We start from the raw sequence: 22,183 nt of genomic DNA, 5'->3' as shown, positions 1-22,183 counted from the left end.
GCCGCTGGGACGCTAAGCCCCGAAATAATCCCAAGATAACCTGAAGATAACCAAGAAAACTGTCTACACAAAATGTCTCTAACTAGAAACTCGTAACACTGACTAACTTCTCAGTACATATTCTCTGGGTCCCAGTTTAGGTGAACAGGATACAATACGAAACCCGTTTAACCTTTTCTGTTCCGCCCGGGATTCGAACGCAGGAATTGCCGATTGTGAGTCGCTAACGAACCCGACAAGCATTGTATTTCAATGTAAGACTACATGTTCTAAAAAATTTCCGTCCACATGTGTTTTTGAATGCAACAATTCATATTAGATGTTTAGATGTGTAATGAAATGAAACATGAAAATAAATTTTGATTATTTTATTAACAAGAAATATTAATACGAAATAATAATTATATTACAGTATATATATATAGTTTAACCTAGAAGAGGTACCACCCCTGCTGCAAGTGTAGGAACCCATAGCCTCGGAGAAGAAAATAAAGAGTACTCAGAGAAGACCTTGAGGATCCTCACTGAACACTTTGATATTTTCTTCTCCTACCACCCCTATTCTTTTGGTATGTGTGTATATATATCTAACTTTATTTGAAAATGTCATTGCACAAAATTATAATTATAAATAAATATATATATATATTATTAAATATGACCGAAAAAGTAAGATTAATAATTCTAACACGAATTTTCTCGATCTTTCATACGTTTCTTTTCACTGTTGGTGGTAATTCAAAAATCAATTCTCCAAAATTCATTTTTATTTCTAGTCTGACGCGACACTTGAGCGCGTTTCGTAAAACTTATTACATTTTCAAAGACTTTAGTTTACACATACACAACTGAATAGAACTTACACATCTTCGATTTGTTTATATCTACATTTGAGTGAGGTGGATGGGGTGAGGTGGTATTAATAGGGTATTAAATTCCTAAACACAAGACAGAACACGAAACAATGGGTATTGAATGGATGTGATTGTATAAAGCCTATTGGTCCATATTTCTTGATGCTTCTATATTGAAGCGGAGTCTTGAGGTGGGTAGAATATAGTTGTGCATTAATTGGCTGTTGATTGCTGGTGTTGACTTCTTGATGTGTAGTGCCTCGCAGACGTCAAGCCGCCTGCTATCGCTGTATCTATCGATGATTTCTGTGTTGTTTACTAGGATTTCTCTGGCGATGGTTTGGTTGTGGGAAGAGATTATATGATCCTTAATGGAGCCCTGTTGCTTATGCATCGTTAAACGCCTAGAAAGAGATGTTGTTGTCTTGCCTATATACTGGGTTTTCTGGAGCTTACAGTCCCCAAGAGGGCTTTTGAAGGCATAGACGACGTTGGTCTCTTTTAAAGCGTTCTGCTTTGTGTCTGGAGAGTTTCTCATGAGTAGGCTGGCCGTTTTTCTGGTTTTATAGTAAATCGTCAGTTGTATCCTCTGATTTTTGTCTGTAGGGATAACGTTTCTATTAACAATATCTTTCAGGACCCTTTCCTCCGTTTTATGAGCTATGGAAAAGAAGTTCCTGTAAAATAGTCTAATAGGGGGTATAGGTGTTGTGTTAGTTGTCTCTTCAGAGGTTGCATGGTGTTTCACTTTCCTTCTTATGATGTCTTCGACGAAACCATTGGAGAAGCCGTTGTTGACTAGGACCTGCCTTACCCTACAGAGTTCTTCGACGACTTGCTTCCATTATGAACTGTGGCTGAGAGCACGGTCGACATAAGCGTTAACAACACTCCTCTTGTACCTGTCTGGGCAGTCGCTGTTGGCATTTAGGCACATTCCTATGTTTGTTTCCTTAGTGTAGACTGCAGTGTGGAAACCTCCGCTCTTTTCCATGACTGTTACATCTAGAAAGGGCAGCTTCCCATCCTTTTCCATCTCGTAAGTGAAACGCAGCACGGAACTCTGCTCAAATGCCTCCTTCAGCTCCTGCTGATGTCTGACATCAGGTACCTGTGTAAAAATGTCGTCAACATACCTGCAGTATATGGCCGGTTTCAAGTTCATGTCGACTAAGATTTTTTGCTCGATGGTACCCATGTAGAAGTTTGCAAACAGGACACCTAGGGGAGAACCCATGGCGACCCCATCTACTTGCTTATACATGTGCCCATCCGGGCTCAAGAAGGGTGCCTCTTTAGTACAAGCTTGAAGTAGTTTCCTTAAAATGTTTTCTGGTATGTCAAGAGGAGTACAGGCCGGATCACGATACACTCTGTCGGCTATCATCCTGATTGTCTCGTCCACAGGTACGTTGGTAAACAGTGATTCTACGTCCAACGAGGCTCTTATCCCTGTGGCCCGTGTGCCCCGCAGTAAGTCAACAAATTCCTTTGGAGACTTCAGGCTGAAGGCGCAAGGGACATAAGGAGTCAGCAGGCCGTTGAGTCACTTTGCCAGTCTGTACGTGGGTGTTGGTATCTGGCTGATGATTGGCCGAAGTGGGTTTCCAGGCTTGTGTGTCTTGACATTTCCATACGCATATCCAGGTTGGATATGCGTATGGATATGGAGATATTAGCAAGGACGATAAAGAGGGTCCAGTCAGCCTCGGCAAACCGTCACCTAGGGAAGGAGAGGGGAGGGTGAAAAGAGAAAAAGGAAACAAGGATGGGAAAACGGTCACTGCCATGGAGGTCATCAAGAACATGCCACTCAAAATCTAAGTAAAGGGAAGGCGAACAAGGAGAAAAATCAAGACAGGAAAGGGAGCGAGTCCGAGAATCCAAATGAGTGGGCTCACCAGAATTCAGAAGAGACAGGGAAGAAGAGAGGATGAACGGTTCAAGAAGGCGACCTCGGGTGTTTATCAGAACATCACCCCAAAGGGTATGTCGACAATTGAAATCACCCAGCAGGAGCACAGGCTCCGGCAAGGAGTCCAGCAGTAGGTGTTTAAGATCAGGAGGAGAAAGCGGGACACTCGGGGGGGAGATAAATGGAACAAACTGTGTACCATTTCCTCACAAAGGTACGAACAGCAGAACAATGGAGAGGCAAAGGAAGTAGTAAGGGGACAAAGGGAACATCAGAGCAAATCAAGAGAGCAGAAGAGTTAGGAGCCGTTGCTGGGGATGGGAGGGGGGACAGAAAGGAATAGCCACGAAAGCGACCAAGACGAGCACCAAGCATCGGCTCCTGGAGACAGACACAAAGGGGCGAAAATCATAAAAGCAGAAGTTGGAGTTCAAGGAAATTGGCGTAATAACCACGAATGTTCCATTGAAGAATAGACATCGACAGGAAGAGAAAGGACAGCAACAGAAAACAAGGAAGAAACAAAGGTGAAAGAGGAACATAGCACGTTAAAGAAGATCAGGGTTGGGATCAGGGTCAGCAAAGTCAGGGTTAGGGGGCATGGGTAAACCGAGCAAAAACGGAGGGAAGGAAGCGGGAGAACAGACCAGAGGTGGACAGGCAGGGTCCGGAGGAGGAGGAGGCAGAGGAGAACCTAGAGGAGCAGTCAAGGACAGGAGGAGGAGAAGTAGAAAGAGGGGAGCGCACCTCAGCAAGGGCAGGAACCAAGAGGGAAGCGGGGGCCAAAGAAACCTCCATAGCAGGAACAGGGGGCGCAACCATCGAAACGGGAGGGAAAAGAGCGAGAGAGTCAGAAGTAGGGGCCGAGGAAGAAACCAAAGCCTTCTTACCTGCTGGGGAGGAGGAAGGAGAGGAGCCAGGCTTACGCTTCTGACTCAAAGAGACAGGTGTCCCAGCAACAAAGTACTGGGCAACAGATTCTAGAGTCTCAACAGGAGAAGCAGAACGAGAGCAGACACGCTGGCCGGTGGGCGTGTGATGGACATCAGCTCGCACCGACAGGTGGCGTGGAGAGCCAATAGACTGAGGAGAAGGACGGGAAGGAGGATCGGAGGGAGACGAGGAAGAAGACACAGAAGACACGACAGACTGGATAGAAAGAAGGGGAACCCCAGACAGAGAGCCATGAGGGGGACCCTTTGGGATAGAACGCAAAGGAACAGAGGTGGCAGCGGTGGGTGTGTCTAGGTCTAAGGCCCGGAAATGGTTGTGAAACGGAGAAAGGCGGGAAGGACGAGGAGAGGAAGAGCGCAAAATGCGAGCATAAGAGACGTTAGCATAAGGCGGGAGACGGCGAACTTGGTGCCTCACCTCAGGAAAATACAAACATTCCCAGTGCTTCAAGTTGAGGATGGCTGCCTCAAGCTTGTAATGCACACACGTGCGGGAGAAGACAGGGTGGGCCTCACCGCAATTGAGGCAGTGAGCCTGGGAAGAAGTGCACTCCGACTTAGAGTGACCCTCGTCCCCACACACAGGACTGAGGGAGACAGTACTGGAGCAGCAGAGGACTCCATGCCCAAACCTCCAGGACCTATTACAGAGCCAAGGAGAGAGAATGTACTCCTGGACAGAGCACCTGGCACCAGCAAGAATGACCGAGGATGGAAGGGTCCTACCATCAAAGGTAATCTTCAGAACCCGAAGGGGCTGACGACGACCACCACGAGGGGGACGAGTAAACGTGTCTAACTGAAGGACAGAATGGCCCTGGGCTTCGAGGATATGCCGAATGGCCCTGGGCTTCGAGGATATGCCGAATATCATCGTGGCAGTAATGCAGATTCCGAACACCGGTTGCAACATGGGGCGGGAGGAGAATGGTGCCAGCAGTGGCATTCAACCGAGCGTTCTTAGAGACCAGACCGGGGGTCTCGCCAAGGCAGGATAAGGCAGCCAAGTGGAAGGCTGCATACTGAGAAGGAGCATCAATGACACGTGTACGGAGACGGGTGGGGTTGAAGGTAACAGCAGCATCTACTGAATCAACAGGATGCCTATGGAGGGAGAAATCGTCAGGAGGCATAGAATCAGGAGGGAGGAGATCAAAGTATTTGGCCCATGAAGCGGGACCAAACAAGGCTTGATACACATCTGTACGGGAAGGAATCAAGCTAGTGCGGCTGTGGTACAGACGGCGTTGATCACCCCCAGAGAGAGAGAAGGGTTAAAAGGCGCAGTAGTCACAACGAGAGACTGAGCTGTGCCAGGGGACGAGGTGGTCACCGCTGTGGGCTTGTGGCTCGATCCAACCACAGAGGAGGGAGGGGAGCTGAGGGAAGTAGTCAGGAGGGTCAAAGGAGGAAGAAGCTAGGTCGGGGACCAATGCAGTGGGGGCTACAGAGCCCAGTCTTCCAATACAGTTCGACTCGGGGGCTTGGTCGCTCACCCAACGAGCCTGAGAGGGTACAAGAGGAACATTCACAGACATAAATACGAGAAGAAACTTTCATTCACGAATGTGCCGCCACACCCACCATGGAGCCACAATTAGAGGCAGGACACCCAACAAGAAGCTATCATCGATCATGCCGGGGCCCCCTAGGGGTGCGTCGTGAGTATACGCCCCACAAATGCCACCTTAAAAACCGTCAGTCAGTCGAGATCGGGTTCACTAACGAAAGAGGGATTGACAATAAAAGGTTCCCCTCGCTCGAGACATTAGGTACTACAGTTCTACGGGTGCAAGAGTATGCCTCCTCAAACACCTGGGCGTCAAAACAAAAGAAGACCAAAAGAATGATCAAAACAGGCACAAAGTCAGCAGGAAATGACAACGAGAGAGGAGAAGAGGAGGGGGGGGGGAGAAAAACGAAACAAAAGTTAAAGGAAAAGGTGTCCAGCAGAATTAGAGAGAACAGCAGCAGGAGCACAAGGCTACAAAAGGACAGAGGACTGTCTTAAGGAGCATCACACTCCGGCAGCCACCCACCAAGCCCCTTCACGGCAACAACGAGCTGGAGAGGGAGGGGGAAGGCAGTAGAAGTCAGCAAGCAGGAGGCAGAAAGAGGTAGTAAATTTTCCTCCCGTAGAAAACGTAAATATCATTGCCATGTCGCTACTAAATTCACCAGCTATTCTGCTGGCAATTATTCTTAGTACAGCAGTCGTTGGACTGTTAACATCATAAACATTTCACTTGAATTAACTTAATTATTAGTACCAAAATAGAGTAAATGTGACTTTTCTAACACTTCTTCTAACACTGGAAGAACTTATCTTATTGTATGCAGGCCTGGTCCACCAGTTATAAACAAGGATGATGACACCAAATAATCCTGGTGGTTGAGGCTGGCATCAACACCAGGTACTGGTGTACCAAGTAACTGTTGCTTCCTCTTCAATTGTTCCTGTCAAAAGGCACTTGCAAAGGCACTCGGTCACCATATATAACCCAGTCAAAAAACAAGACACGCTCGTCCTGGAAGTTAGGACATTCAACAAGGATATGCATGACTGTAAGAGGGGACAATGCAATTAGGACAATAAGGAGCAGGGCGGCGCTCCATCAAGTGACCATGAGTTTAGCGAGTATGGCCAATACGCAACCTCGCCAGAGCCGTTTCCCATCGCCGGTTACAGTGGTAGGAGGACAGCCACGAAGACACACAACTCTTAAGTGTACGTAGTTTGTTACCAGTAACAGATGACCAACAATCCTGCCAACGGGTAAGGATGGAGGAATGAATAACTGGGTAAAAGTCGGAATAAGGAATACCTTTACAAGAGATGGGACAAGAGCAGACAGCTTCCTTGGCGGCAGCATCCGCACGCTCATTTAAAGAGACACCAATATGGCTGGGAACCCAACAAAACTCAACCAACTTAAATTTACTGTGAACAAGAAACAGCCAATGCTGGATCTCGACAACCACTGGATGAACCGGATTAAAGAACCCGAGAGCCATGAGGGCACTATTTATTTATTTATTTATTAATATATATACTAGAAGGTACATTGGGTTTGTGAGAATACATTGGATAGTACAGTATTTACATTCTTGTAAAGCCACTAGTACGCACAGCGTTTCGGGCAGGTCCTTAATCTAGCAGATAATTTTAAGTAGGTAATTTCAATCAGAATTGATAAATGATAAAGATACATTAGAAGAGAAAAATGAGATGAGAGAGATAAGTAGGTATATTAAAGCACATTGTTAAATTAAAGCTCCGATTGATTACATTGACAGCTTGATTAGTAATTTAAACAAGGTTAATAGACACCATACAGCAGATTGACAGCACATATAATACAGCAATGATCACAATGGTAAAGATGTTCAGATTTGGTACATAAAGATTGGGAGACTGGGTAGCAAAAGATACAGATAAACAAGATTCATAAACACCATACAACAGATTGGCAGCACATATAAGAAAACAGCAATGATCACAATGGTAAAGATGTTCAAATTGGGAACATAAAGGTTGGGAGATTGGGTAGCAATTGAAACAGTGCAATTTTAAGGCAAAAAGTGAAAAACTATGAAGATGAAATTAGGTACTTTTTAGTATTGATTTTGAATGATGTAGAAGTTGGACAGCTTTTCAATTCAGTAGGGAGTGAGTTCCATAAACTGGGTCCCTTTATTTGCATGTGTTTACACAGATTAAGTTTAACTCTGGGGATATCAAAGAGATATTTATTTCTGGTGTGGTGATAATGGGTCCTATTACATCTGTCCAAGAAGAGTTTCAGACAAGGATTTGCATTTAAGAACAGGGTTTTGTAAATGTAGTTGACACAAGAGAATTTGTGGAGTGAGATTATGTTTAGCATGTTTAGGGAGTTAAACAAGGGGGCTGTGTGTTGTCTGAAAGCAGAATTTGATATTATTCTGATAGCAGATTTTTGCTGGGTGATGATGGACTTGAGGTGGTTTGCAGTGGTTGAACCCCATGCACAGATACCATAGTTGAGATAGGGATAGATTAGTGCATAATATAGAGAGATGAGAGCAGAGTTAGGAACATAATATCTGATTTTGGAGAGTATACCAACTGTTTTAGAGACTTTCTTAGTTATGTGTTGTATGTGGGTACTGAAGTTGAGTCTCTTGTCTAGGAATATGCCAAGAAACTCCTCCATCATTTTTATTGCTAATGTTTACATTGTCAATATGAAGCTGAATTGCATTTGTAGATTTGCTTCCGAATAGGATGTAGTAGGTCTTTTCTATGTTAAGTGTTAGTTTGTTGGTTGACATCCATAAGTGGACTTTTTTTAGTCAGACTACGAGAATCAACAACTACAAAGGAAGATTGACAACGAGAAAGCAGGAGACGAAGGGCAGAGAGAATAGCATAAAGCTCCGCTGTGAAGATGCTAGTCTCCGGAGGTAAGCGACACATAAGCGCAATCAGGAAAAACAACAGAGTAGCCAACACTGTCCGCAGACTTATACCCATCGGTGAAGACGGAAACAGAGCGGGAGTGAGAAGAAAAGTGCTCAAGGAAAAGGCGTTTTAGAACCGTAGGAGGGATAAAAGCTTTAGTGATGCGGGTTAAGGATGTACAAAACTGCGGAAGGGGGACTCTCCACGGGGGCAAAGAAGGAACAACACGAGGAGAAATATTAGCAATACAAACTGAAAGAGAATCCTGTAAGCGAGATAACCGGACAGAAAGAAGGTGGTGGTAAAGAGGAACAGGGACCGCAGGAGGGGCAAAAGTTATAGCACGACTGAGGCGATACAGTCCACAAAACATATCATATCATATGCTATCGAAATATATAAATTAACGAAAATATAAATTTTATATAAATTCTATATAAATTCATATAAATTAAATAAATATAAATCTCACAGGTTGGTTCCCCACAGGTAGTTAGCTAAAGAACAGTGATCACAAAGAAATCAGATTTAGCATAGAATAGAATAAATTTGTAGGAGAGCTTTCTGTTCAAGTGCAAGATTTTCGAAAAGATGATTTTAATGGCCTAAGAAAACGTTTTTGTCTTAATATCACTCAGACTATCCCCCTGGGAACTAAATCAACCAGTCCTCACACTGAATGAATAAGAGTTCTGAGGCAGTCGATCACAGCAACACACGTCTGGAGCTCCGGGAATGTTCCGTGGCTCTGAGGGAGGCCCGCACACATTTGGTCAAGAAACAGCAGCTAAAGTCTAGCGTATGTCATGTTTGGGACGCCATTCACTATTACTAATGCTGTAACCGTAGGCAACAGAGTAACAGTATTGCACTTTAATTATCAGACATTTACCATCTCAATTATCTCCAACACAAACATGAAATGCATGCATGCTCCCAGCAGCAACGTCACAGCGTTATCAAACGTTGTCGACATAAAACATGGAGCTATAAGTGAGCCATTTCTATAGGGTTGGGGTGGAGGGAGTTGTCGAGGGCGAGGTGGTCTATGCCTGAGGGGCAGGTCTCTCCAGGCTGGTCCACCATCCCCTTCCTCTCCTCACTGAAGACCTCCAGCACGTCCCGGAGCCTCCCGGCCTGGTGCAGGCGCCTGGTGACCCACGACACCGTCACCAGGCTCACCATCGTCACCAGCATGGACAGCGTCCTGACACACACAGGGAAGAGGAGAGAGTCTTGGTTACTGATCAAATTATCCAATCCTAACTCACAGTCAATATGATACTCAGAGTCGACCACCGTGAGGGACTGTGTGGGGGTCACCATGGGGGACACTGTGTGTGGGGGTCACCATGGAGACACTGTGTGTGTGGGTAGCCATGGGGACACACTGTGTGTGGGGGTCACCATGGGGACACTGTGTGTGTGGGGTCACCATGGGGACACTGTGTGTGGGCGTCACCATGGGAGACACTGTGTGTGGGTGTCACCATGGGGGACACTGTGTGTGGGTGTCACCATGGGGGACACTGTGTGTGGGTGTCACCATGGGGACACACTGTGTGTGGGTGTCACCATGGGGGACACTGTGTGTGGGTGTCACCATGGGGGACACTGTGTGTGGGTGTCACCATGGGGGACACTGTGTGTGGGTGTCACCATGGAGACACTGTGTGTGTGTGGGTAGCCATGGGGACACACTGTGTGTGGGTGTCACCATGGGGACACACTGTGTGTGGGTGTCACCATAGGGACACTGTGTGTGGGTGTCACCATGGGGGACACTGTGTGTGGGTGTCACCATGGGGACACACTGTGTGTGGGTGTCACCATGGGGGACACTGTGTGTGGGTGTCACCATGGGGGACACTGTGTGGGGGGGGGTCACCATGGAGACACTGTGTGTGTGGGCAGCCATGGGGACACTGTGTGTAGGGGTCACCATGGGGACACACTGTGTGTAGGGGTCACCATGGGGACACACTCTGTGTAGGGGTCACCATGGGGACACACTGTGTGTGTGGGGTCACCATGGGGACACACTGTGTGTGGGTGTCACCATGGGGACACTCTGTGTGTGGAGGTCACCATGGGGACACACTGTGTGTGGGTGTCACCATGGGGGACACTGTGTGTGTGTCACCATGGGGACACTGTGTGTGGGGGTCACCATGGGGGACACTGTGTGTGGGGGTCACCATGGGGACACTGTGTGTGGGGGTCACCATGGGGGACACTGTGTGTGGGTGTCACCATGGGGACACACTGTGTGTGGGTGTCACCATGGGGGACACTGTGTGTGTGTGTCACCATGGGGACACTGTGTGTGGGGGTCACCATGGGGGACACTGTGTGTGGGGGTCACCATGGGGACACTGTGTGTGGGGGTCATCATGGGGGACACTGTGTGTGGGGGTCACCATGGGGGACACTGTGTATAGGGGTCACCATGGGGACTGTGTGGGGGTCACCATGGTGACTGTGTGGGAGTCACCATGGGGACTGTGTGAGTAGTAGGGAGTAAGCCGTACAGGGGATATTTTGTTTCTGGGAAAATATCACGCATATGGCGTAGGGTTTTCAGGTCAAATATCCCCCATATGGCACCGGGTTTTCAGGTCAAATATCCCGCATACGGCTTCGGGTTTTTCAGGTCAGAAATATCCCGTTTAAGACCCAGGGTTTTCAGGTCAAATATCCCGTTTAAGACCCAGTGTTTTCAGGTCAAGTATCCCGTTTAAGACCCAGGGTTTTCAGGTAAATTTGGGCAGTCACAGATTAGGAAGTAAGGAATTCTTATGAGAAAAATAATTTCCGAGATTTTAGAAGTTTGTTAAAAGTTCTTATGATGAAAATAATATCATAGAAGTTTGTTAAAGTTCTTATGGGAGAAATTCAAATATCGTGTTTATGAGCCAGGGTTTTTCAGCCAAATTTGGGAGGTCACAGATTTGAACCTAGTATATGTCTATATAACTGAATCATTACCCTGCCATCCCCCTCCTCTACCTTCCCCTCCCCTGCATCTCCCGCTCATACCTCACACCCCCTCCCTCCCCCTTACCTCACACTCTCCCGCGTCACCTGTGTGTACCTTACGCCGCCAGCCAGACGCCCTGGGTCAAGTGACCTCCGTAATCTTATCATATCTTCTCCATAATATCTGGACCGTTCCCTCTCCTTTTCATTAAACTAGTCAGTTTAACACAAATTGTGTTAGTAAGCAAGTTCTAGCTCCTGTCCCCGCCTTAGTTTTACTAATACATCTTCTTTAGTATCCAATCATTTTCTTCGAGATTTAAAACACAGCTATTTCAAACGTAATAAAATACAATAATTTAGTTATCGAGTTCCAGCTCCTGTCCCCCGCCGTAGTTCCCCTCTCATATCCTCGTTAATACCTAACCAATCCCCCTAAAATTCTAAACAGCCATATTTCGTATGTAGTAAAATAAATCGTGTTAGTAAGCAAGTTCCAGCTCTTGTCCTCCGCCTTAGCTCTCTCTCGTATCTTCGTTAATACCTAAACAACTTCCCTGAAATGTTAACCCTCTGTGTTTCAGACACACTAAATAAGATCAAGTCCGTTACCAAGCTCCAGCTCTCATCCCCCACCTTACTTCCGTCCCGTATCTTCGCTAATATCCTATCAAATTCCCTGAAATTTATACCCTCTGTATTTCAGACATAGTAAATAGGATCCAAACAATTATCAAACTCTAGCTCTTGTCCCCCACCTTAGTTCAGTTGTACAAGATCGTTAGTAACAGACCAATTTCACCGAAATTTAAAGCAGACATACTGCAAAGTTAGTAAATCAAATCAAAACAGTTAACGAGCTCCAGCTCTCGTCCCCCACCCTATATCCCCCTCAAGTCTTTGTTAATATCCTATCAATTCCCCTGAAATTTTTACGCTCTGTATTTCAGACACCGTAAATAAGATCAAAAGAGTTAACGAGCTCCAGCTCTCGTCCCCACCTTAGTTCTCGCTCGTATCTTTGTAAATAACCCGTCAATTTCCCGGAAATTTTTACCCCTCTGTATTTCAGACATAGTAAATATGATGTAAACAATTATAAAACTCTAGCTCTTTTCCTCTGTCCAAGTTCACTCCTGTAAATTCATTACTATCAGTCCAAATCCCCCTGAGATTTAAACACCCAACTACATTTTCAGACCCTCTGCAAATAAATCAAACTGAAATTACCGATTTCCAACTCATGTTCTTCACATGTTCAGTGTTCATTCTTTGTATTCCCTATGTTCCTTATCATGTCTTCATATTCTCTGTAAGTTCATATTCCCTGCATGTTCACTGTGTTCATCAACTTTTCTTACATGTTTTCTGTGATCACCGTATGTTCACTGTGTTCATTCCCTAACTTAGCCTCAATTTTTTATGTTCTTTGTTTCTTTAAACCAATTTGTTTCTTCCATTCACTAACTACTTCTTTGTCAAATATTAGCATCAGCAATACAGTTCCCCCAACAAATTTAGTCACCCAGTTTTATTTGCAAAACTATGTCAAAGTAATTCTCGTAGTCAACTTAATAGTTCTACCAACCCTGTTCTTAAACAAATCTACACTTTATTCAGTTCCAAATTTACAAAGACAAACTTTTCTTGTAACTTCGTATCTAAAATTACTTGTCAATCAACATAAAATAGTCAGGATTAATCTCGTTCAACACTGTATTTAACTAAAACAACCTTTCTCTTAGCTAAAAATAGTCAAAGGAATCTTTCCAACACTGTTCATAACTAACTTTATCCATCGTCAATCAACAAAAAAATATTAATAACTTTCATTATTTCTAAACTAAACTTATTCCCTAATCATCAGAAAATAACCGTGTTCTTCATGTTTCATTGTCATTTCATAACTAAAATTATCCATCAATCAACAGAAAAAGTCATGTTCATCATGTTTTTGTCTTTTTGTTTTAACTAAAAATATTCATCAGTCAACTAAAAATAGTCACTTTCATCATGTTTCCTTGTCATTTCTTAACTGAAATATCACTTCTCTCATCTGAAAATAGTCAAGTGTAGTCTCTTTCCAACACTATTCTTAACGAAAGTAACCTTTCACTTCGCTAAACAAAATAGTCATATTCATCATTGTTCCTAACTAAAATTATGTGTCGTTAAGTAAGAAATATAGTCAAAGATATCTATCATCGCCGTTCTTAACTGACATTTATACTTTGTGGAGCACTAAAATAGTCACTGTCATCATATTTTTCATGTCTTTCCTCAACTAAAAATAGTCAAATGTAACTTTTTCAGCACTTTCCTAAGTAACAGTTACTTCATGGAGTAAGAAAAATAGTCAAAGACACTCTTCGAGATATCAAAGACACTCTCTAACACTCAAAAAATTTACTCGCATCCTCAAAGTTATTCTCAGAGTCATCAAAAAGTTAATCTCAGTCATCAAATGTTATTCTCTAAGTAACCTTTCGTTCATCAGAGAAACTTTCTAAGACGTCTTTGTTCATTAAAGTTAATCTCAGAGGCATAAACGTTATTCTCAGAGCTATCAAAATTATTCTCGATGTCATCAAAAATGTATTTTCACGTACTCAAAAGTTAATGTCTGTCATCAAAGTTGTTCTGTAAGATATCTTCGAGACATCAAAGTTACTCTTCAATACATCAAAGACGCATTCAAAATACTACTCAGGTTCTCTGAAGTCATTCTCAAAGTCATCAAAGATTTTCTCAGAGTCACCAAAGGCATTCCAAGAGACGTTAAAAATTAATCTCAGTCATCAAACTTGTTCTCAAAGTCATCAAAGATAATCTTAGAGTCATCAAAGGTATTCTCAGAGTCGCCTTCGTTCGTCAGAGAAACTTTCCAAAACATCTTTGTTCATTAAACTTGTTCTCAAAGTCATCAAAGTTATTTTCAGAGACATCTAAAGTTATTTTGTAAGACATAAAAGTTATTCTCAGAGACATCAAATGTTATTCTCGAAGTCATCAAAGATATTCTCAGAGTCATCAAAGATATTCTCAGAGTCATCAAAGGTAATCTCTAACTCACTTTCGTTCAACATAGTAATTCTCTAAGTCATCAAAGTTATTCTCTAAGACAACAAAGTCATTCTCAGAGTCATCAAAAGTTATTCTCAGAGTCACCTTCGTTATTCAAAGAAGCCTTCTGAGACATCCTCGTTCAACAAAACTGTCCTCAGAGCCATCAAAAAGTTAAATACAGTCATCAAAGTTATTCTCTCAGTAACTTTTCGTTCATCAGAGAAGCTTTCTTAGACATCTTTCTTCATCAAAGTTGTTCTCTAAGACATCAATATTGTTCTCTAAGACATCAAAGATGTTCTCTAAATCATAAAAGTTAATCTCTAAGCCACCTTCGTTCATAAGAGAAACTTTCCAAAACATCTTCGTTGATCAAAGTTATTCTCAGAGTCATCAAAAGTGATCTCTAATTCACCTTCGTTCACCAAAAGTTGTTCTCTAAGACACCTTCGTTCATCAAAGAAACTCTCCTTCTTCCATCAAGTTATTCTTTAAGACAACGTTGTTGTTCTCTAAGACATCTTCAGGCATAAAACTTCTCTCCAAAAATGTAACTAGTTCAGCTTTTCATACCAAACCTGCACTTCTATTAAAATATATTTTCTTAGTCACTTTACCTTAAAACTGTTCTCTGAACTATACTGCTTAACCCTACGTAACCTATCCTCTCCACCCAATGTTACTTAGTTAACCTTACTTACCTAACTTATCCTGCTTAACCTAACTTACCTTACCTTACCTAACTTACCTAACTTAACCTAACTTATCCTGCTTAACCTAACTTACCTAACTTAACCTTACATTCCCAAACTGATGCATCCTAACTTATCTAGTGCAACCAGACATGACCTAACTTACATAATTATTCCTGCTTATCTTTGTGTTTCGTCAATCATTGTCTCATATTCATTTGTTCGTGTCAATAGTTAACTTCTCAAATGGTCACTTATGCATTTCAAGTGCTATTTGTTAAAGATCGGATATTTAAGCATTTCAAAGGATTTTTGTTATATATGGGCATTTACTGATTTCAAAGGGTTAATTTCTCAAATGGACATTTTGCATTTCAAGTGTTATTTGTTTTAGATTGGGTGTTTAACCATTTCAAAGGATTTTTGTTATATATGGGAATTTACTCGTTTCAAGGGCTAATTTCTCAAATGGTCATTTTTGCAGATCAAGGGTTATTTGTTAAAGTTCATCAGGTTGCTCTTAAGTTGTATTTATTCTGTTTGTTATCATTTATTCCTATTCCCCATCCCTTTAACCTAACCTCTTTATTCTTAGTGTATTCATTATGTTGGTTATCATATGTTCTTATTTCCCAACCCTTTAACCTAACCTTTCAGATGTAGTTTATTGTGTTTTGACGTATATGTTGAATTTATTATCCTTATTCTAACCTTTCAGATGTAGTTTTGTTTCTTCTTTGTATATTTTACCCAAACCCACCATCCCCCTTAACCTTCTTTCCTTCTTTTACTTTGTTTTCACATATAAGTTCATTCTTTATCTTAGTAATAATATAAGTATAGTAGTAAAGAGAAAGATCTACTAAGACTTGAAATTGAGAAAAACAAGAGAGCAAGGGAGTGAGAGCATGAAAAGAGGAGAAAAGAGTAAGAGAGAGGGGGAGGAAGAGCATGGGAGCACTAAGACTTGAATTTGAGAAAAAGAAAAACTAAGTGAATGAGAGAGAGTGAGAGAATGGGAGCATTAAGACTTGAATTTGAGAAAATAAGAGCATTTGAGCAAATGAGTGAGATAGAGGGGGAAGGAAGAGAGAGAATAAGGGAGAGAGATAGAAAATAGGGGGGTTAGAAGGAGTAGGAGAAAGCAAAGTAAAAGAAGGAAAGAAGGTTAAGTGGGATGATGGGTTTGGGTAAAATATTTTACTTTGTTTTCTCCTACTCCTTCTAACCCCCCTTTTTTCTATCTCTCTCTCTTCCTCCCCCTCTCTCTCACTCATTTGCTCAAATGCTCTTATTTTCTCAAATTCAAGTGTTAATGCTCCCATTCTCTCACTCTCTCTCATTCACTTAGTTTTCCTTTTCTCAAATTCAAGTCTTAGTGCTCCCATGCTCTTCCTCCCCCTCTCTCTTGCTCTTTTCTCCTCTTTTCATGCTCTCACTCCCTTGTTCTCTTGTTTTTCTCAATTTCAAGTCTTAGTAGATCTTTCTCTTTACTACTATACTTATATTATTACTAAGATAAAGAATGAACTTATATGTGAAAACAAAGTAAAAGAAGGAAAGAAGGTTAAGGGGGATGGTGGGTTTGGGTAAAATATACAAAGAAGAAACAAAACTACATCTGAAAGGTTAGGATAAGGATAATAAATTCAACATATACGTCAAAACACAATAAACTACATCTGAAAGGTTAGGTTAAAGGGTTGGGAAATAAGAACATATGATAACCAACATAATGAATACACTAAGAATAAAGAGGATAGGTTAAAGGGATGGGGAATAGGAACAAATGATAACAAACATAATAAATACAACTTATGAGCAACTTGATGAACTTTAACAAATAACCCTTGATCTGCAAAAATGACCATTTGAGAAATTAGCCCTTGAAACGAGTAAACTCCCATATATAACAAAAATCCTTTGAAATGGTTAAACACCCAATCTTAAACAAATAACAATTGAAATGCAAAATGTCCATTTCAGAAATTAACCCTTGAAATGAGTAAATGCCCATATATAACAAAAATCCTTTGAAATGCTTAAATTTCCAATCTTTAACAAATAGCACTTGAAATGCATAAGTGACCATTTGAGAAGTTAACTATTGACACGAGCAAATGAATATGAGACAATGATTGACGAAACACAAAGATAAGCAGGAATAATTATGTAAGTTAGGTCATGTCTGGTTGGACTAGATAAGTTAGGATACATCAGTTTGGGAATGTAAGGTTAGGTTAGGTGAGGTAGGTAAGTTAGGTTAAGCAGGATAAGTTAGGTTAAGTTAGGTAAGTTAGGTAAGGTAAGGTAAGTTAGGTTAAGCAGGTTAAGTTAGGTTAAGTTATGTAAGTTGGGTAAGATAGGTAAGGTAAGGTAAGTTAGGTTAAGCAGGATAAGTTAAGTTAGGTAAGTTAGGTTAACTAAGTAACATTGGGTGGAGAGGATAGGTTTGTAGGTTTAAGCAGTATAGTTCAGAGAACAGTTTTAAGGTAAAGTGACTAAGAAAATATATTTTAACAGAAGTGCAGGTTTGGTATGAAAAGCTGAACTAGTTACATTTTTGGAGAGAAATTTTATGCCTGAAGATGTCTTAGAGAACAACAACTTTGTCTTAAAGTATAACTTGATGGAAGAAGGAGAGTTTCTTTGATGAACGAAGGTGTCTTAGAGAACAACTTTTGGTGAACGAAGGTGAATTAGAGATCACTTTTGATGACTCTGAGAATAACTTTGATCAACGAAGATGTTTTGGAAAGTTTCTCTAATGAACGAAGGTGACTTAGAGATTAACTTTTATGATTTAGAGAACATCTTTGATGTCTTAGAGAACAATATTGATGTCTTAGAGAACAATATTGATGTCTTAGAGAACAACTTTGATGAACAAAGATGTCTTAGAAAGCTTCTCTGATGAACGAAAAGTTACTTAGAGAATAACTTTGATGACTGTATTTAACTTATTGATGGCTCTGAGGACAGTTTTGTTGAACGAGGATGTCTCAGAAGGCTTCTTTGAATAACGAAGGTGACTCTGAGAATAACTTTTGATGACTCTGAGAATGACTTTGTTGTCTTAGAGAATAACTTTGATGACTTAGAGAATTACTATGTTGAACGAAAGTGAGTTAGAGATTACCTTTGATGACTCTGAGAATATCTTTGATGACTTCGAGAATAACATTTGATGTCTCTGAGAATAACTTTTATGTCTTACATAATAACTTTAGATGTCTCTGAAAATAACTTTGATGACTTTGAGAACAAGTTTGATGACTGAGATTAATTTTTAACGTCTCTTGGAATGCCTTTGGTGACTAAGAAAATCTTTGATGACTTCTGAGAACCTGAGTAGTATTTTGAATGCGTCTTTGATGTATTGAAGAGTAACTTTGATGTCTCGAAGATATCTTACAGAACAACTTTGATGACAGAGATTAACTTTTGAGTACGTAAAAATACATTTTTGATGACATCGAGAATAATTTTGATAGCTCTGAGAATAACTTTTATGCCTCTGAGATTAACTTAAATGAACAAATACGTCTTAGAAAGTTTCTCTGATGAACGAAAGGTTACTTAGAGAATAACATTTGATGACTGAGATTAACTTTTTGATGACTGAGAATGACTTTGAGGATGCGAGTAAATTTTTTGAGTGTTAGAGAGTGTCTTTGATATCTCGAAGAGTGTCTTTGACTATTTTTCTTATTCCATGAAGTATACTGTTACTTACGAAAGTGCTGAAAAAGTTTCATTTGACTATTTTTAGTTGAGGAAAGACATGAAAAATATGATGACAGTGACTATTTTAGTGCTCCACAAAGTATAAATGTCAGTTAAGAACGGCGATGATAGATATCTTTGACTATATTTCTTACTTAACGACATAATTTTAGTTAGGAACAATGATGAATATGACTTTTTTTTTAGCGAAGTGAAAGGTTACTTTCGTTAAGAATAGTGTTGGAAAGAGACTACACTTGACTATTTTCAGATGAGAGAAGTGATATTTCAGTTAAGAAATGACAAGGAAACATGATGAAAGTGACTATTTTTAGTTGACTGATGAATATTTTTAGTTTAAATAAAAAGACAAAAACATGATGAACATTACTTGTTCTGTTGATTGATGGATAATTTTAGTTATGAAATGACAAAGAAACATGAAGAACACGGTTATTTTCTGATGACTAGGGAATAAGTTTAGTTAAGAAATGATGAAAGTTATTATTTTTTAGTTGATTGACGATGGATAAAGTTAGTTATGAACAGTGTTGGAAAGTTTCCTTTGACTATTTTTAGCTAAGAGAAAGGTTGTTTTAGTTAAATGCAGTGTTGAACGAGATTAATCCTGACTATTTTCTGTTGATTGACAAGTTATTTTAGATATGAAGTTACAAGAAAAGTTTGTCTTTGTAAATTTGGAACTGAATAAAGTGTAGATTTGTTTAAGAACAGGGTTGGTAGAACTATTAAGTTGACTACGAGAATTACTTTGACATAGTTTTGCAAATAAAACTGGGTGACTAAATTTGTTGGGAGAACTGTATTGCTGATGCTAATATTTGACAAAGAAGTAGTTAGTGAATGGAAGAAACAAATAGGTTTAAAGAAACAAAGAACATAAAAAATTGAGGCTAAGTAAGGGAATGAACACAGTGAACATATGGTGATCACAGAAAACATGTAAGAAAAGTTGATGAACACAGTGAACATGCAGGGAATATGAACTTACAGAGAATATGAAGACATGATAAGGAACATAGGGAATACAAAGAATGAACACTGAACATGTGAAGCACATGAGTCGGAAATCGGTAATTTCAGTTTGATTTATTTGCAGAGGGTCTGAAAATGTAGTTGGGTGTTTAAATCTCAGGGGGATTTGGACTGATAGTAATGAATTTACAGGAGTGAACTTGGACAGAGGACAAGAGCAAGAGTTTTATTATTGTTTACATCATATTTACTATGTCTGAAATACTGAGGGTAAAAATTTCTGGGATATTGACGAGTTATTTACAAAGATACGAGCGAGAACTAAGGTGGGGACGAGAGCTGGAGCTCGTTAACTCTTTTGATCTTATTTACGGTGTCTGAAATACAAAGGGTAAAAATTTCAGGGGAATTGATAGGATATTAACAAAGACTTGAGGGGGATAGAGGGTAGGGGACGAGAGCTGGAGCTCGTTAACTGTTTTGATTTGATTTACTAACTTTGAAGTATGTCTGCTTTAAATTTCGGGAATATTGGTTTGTTACTAAAGAACTTGTACAACTGAACTAAGGTGGGGGACGAGAGCTGGAGCTCGTTAACTGTTAGATTTGAATTACTACGTTTGAAGTATGTCTGCTTTAAATTTCGGTGAAATTGGTCTGTTACTAACGATCTTGTACAAATAAACTAAGGTGGGGGACAAGAGCTAGAACTTGCTTACTAACACAATTTATTTTACTACATACGAAATATGGCTGTTTAGAATTTTAGGGGGATTGGTTAGGTATTAATGAGGATATAGGAGGGGAACTACGGCGGGGGACAGGAGCTGGAGCTCGATAACTAAATTATTGTATTTTAATACATTTGAAATAGCTGTGTTTTAAATCTCGAAGAAAATGATTGGATACTAAAGAAGATGTATTAGTAAAACTAAGGCGGGGACAGGAGCTAGAACTTGCTTACTAACACGATTTATTTGTGTAAAACTGACTAGTTTAATGAAAAGGAGAGGGAACGGTCCAGATATTATGGAGAAGATATGATAAGATTACGGAGGTGACATGACCCAGGGCGTCTGGCTGGCGGCGTAAACACAGGTGACGCGGGAGATAGTGAGGTCAGGGGGAGGGAGGGGGTGTGAGGTATGAGTGGGAGATGCAGGGGGAGGGGAAGGTAGGGGAGGGGGATGGAGGGTAATGATTCAGTTATATAGACATATACTAGGTTCAAATCTGTGATTGCCCAAATTTTTCCTGAAAAACCCTGGCTCATAAACACGATATTTGAATTTCTCCCATAAGAACTTTAACAAACTTCTATGATATTATTTTCATCATAAGAACTTTTAACAAACTTCAAAAATCTCGGAAATTATTTTTCTCATAAGAATTCCTTACTTCCTAATCTGTGACTGCCCAAATTTACCTGAAAAACCCTGGCTCATTTGGAGGAAATTTGACCTGAAAACCCTGGGTCTTAAACGGGATATTTGACCTGAAAACCCTGGGTCTTAAACGGGATATTTGACCTGAAAACCCTGGGTCTTAAATGGGATATTTGACCTGAAAACCCTGGGTCTTAAACGGGATATTTCTGACCTGAAAAACCCGAAGCCATATGCGGGATATTTCTGACCTGAAAAACCCGAAGCCGTATGCGGGATATTTGACCTGAAAACCCGGTGCCATATGGAGGATATTTGACCTGAAAACCCTACGCCATATGCGTGATATTTTCCCAGAAACAAAATATCCCCTGTACGGCTTACTCCCAACTCAACCCGTTCTCGCAAGTTTAATATGTCAATATTGACTTATTAAATATGTGCATAGGTGACATACTTAACATAATAGATACCCTTAAAAAGATTCATAGAAAACACCGACCTTACCTAACCTTGTTAGTATCTTAAGATAAGCATCTTATTGCTTCGTAATTACAATTATTACCTAACCTATAATAGGTATAGGTTAAGTAATAATTGTAATTACGAAGCAATAAGATGCTTATCTTAAGATACTAACAAGGTTAGGTAAGGTCGGTGTTTTCTATGAATCTTTTTAGGGGTATCTATTATGTTTAGTATATCACCTATGCACGTAGTTAATAAGTCAATATTGACTTTACGAATTTGCGAGAACGGGTTGCCCTACTACTACCTACTACTTGTGTGGGGGTCACCATGGGGACTGTGTGTGTGTGGGTCACCATGGGGACTGTGTGTGTGTGGGTCACCATGGGGACTGTGTGTGTGGGGGTCACCATGGGGACTGTGTGTGGGTCACCATGGGGACTGTGTGTGTGTGGGTCACCATGGGGACTGTGTGGGGGTCACCATGGAGACTGTGTGTGGGTCACCATGGGGACTGTGTGTGTGGGTCACCATGGGGACTGTGTGTGTGTGGGTCACCATGGGGACTGTGTGTGTGGGTCACCATGGGAACTGTGTGTGGGGGTCACCATGGGGACTGTGTGTGTGGGTCACCATGGGGACTGTGTGTGTGGGTCACCATGGGGACTGTGTGTGTGGGGGTCACCATGGGGACTGTGTGGGTCA

At 41.1% G+C, this 22,183-nt stretch overlaps 1 protein-coding gene across 1 annotated transcript in view; it reads right to left on the bottom strand.

Moving 5' to 3' along the window:
- Positions 1 to 353: 353 nt before the first annotated feature.
- Positions 354 to 22,183, bottom strand: part of LOC123761449 (high-affinity choline transporter 1-like) — a 1,078,813-nt gene continuing 1,056,983 nt past the window's right edge. The window contains exon 15 of the mRNA XM_069313981.1: positions 354 to 9,373. Coding sequence (XP_069170082.1) covers positions 9,154 to 9,373 — 220 coding nt within the window. The 3' untranslated portion in view covers positions 354 to 9,153. The remainder of the gene's footprint in view (positions 9,374 to 22,183) is intronic.

This window comes from Procambarus clarkii, chromosome 7 (assembly GCF_040958095.1).
Source record: "Procambarus clarkii isolate CNS0578487 chromosome 7, FALCON_Pclarkii_2.0, whole genome shotgun sequence".
In the NCBI taxonomy this organism is placed as follows: Eukaryota; Metazoa; Arthropoda; class Malacostraca; order Decapoda; family Cambaridae; genus Procambarus; species Procambarus clarkii.
The sequence above is the reverse complement of the archived record's forward strand: the minus strand, read 5'-3'. Positions and strand labels throughout refer to the sequence as shown.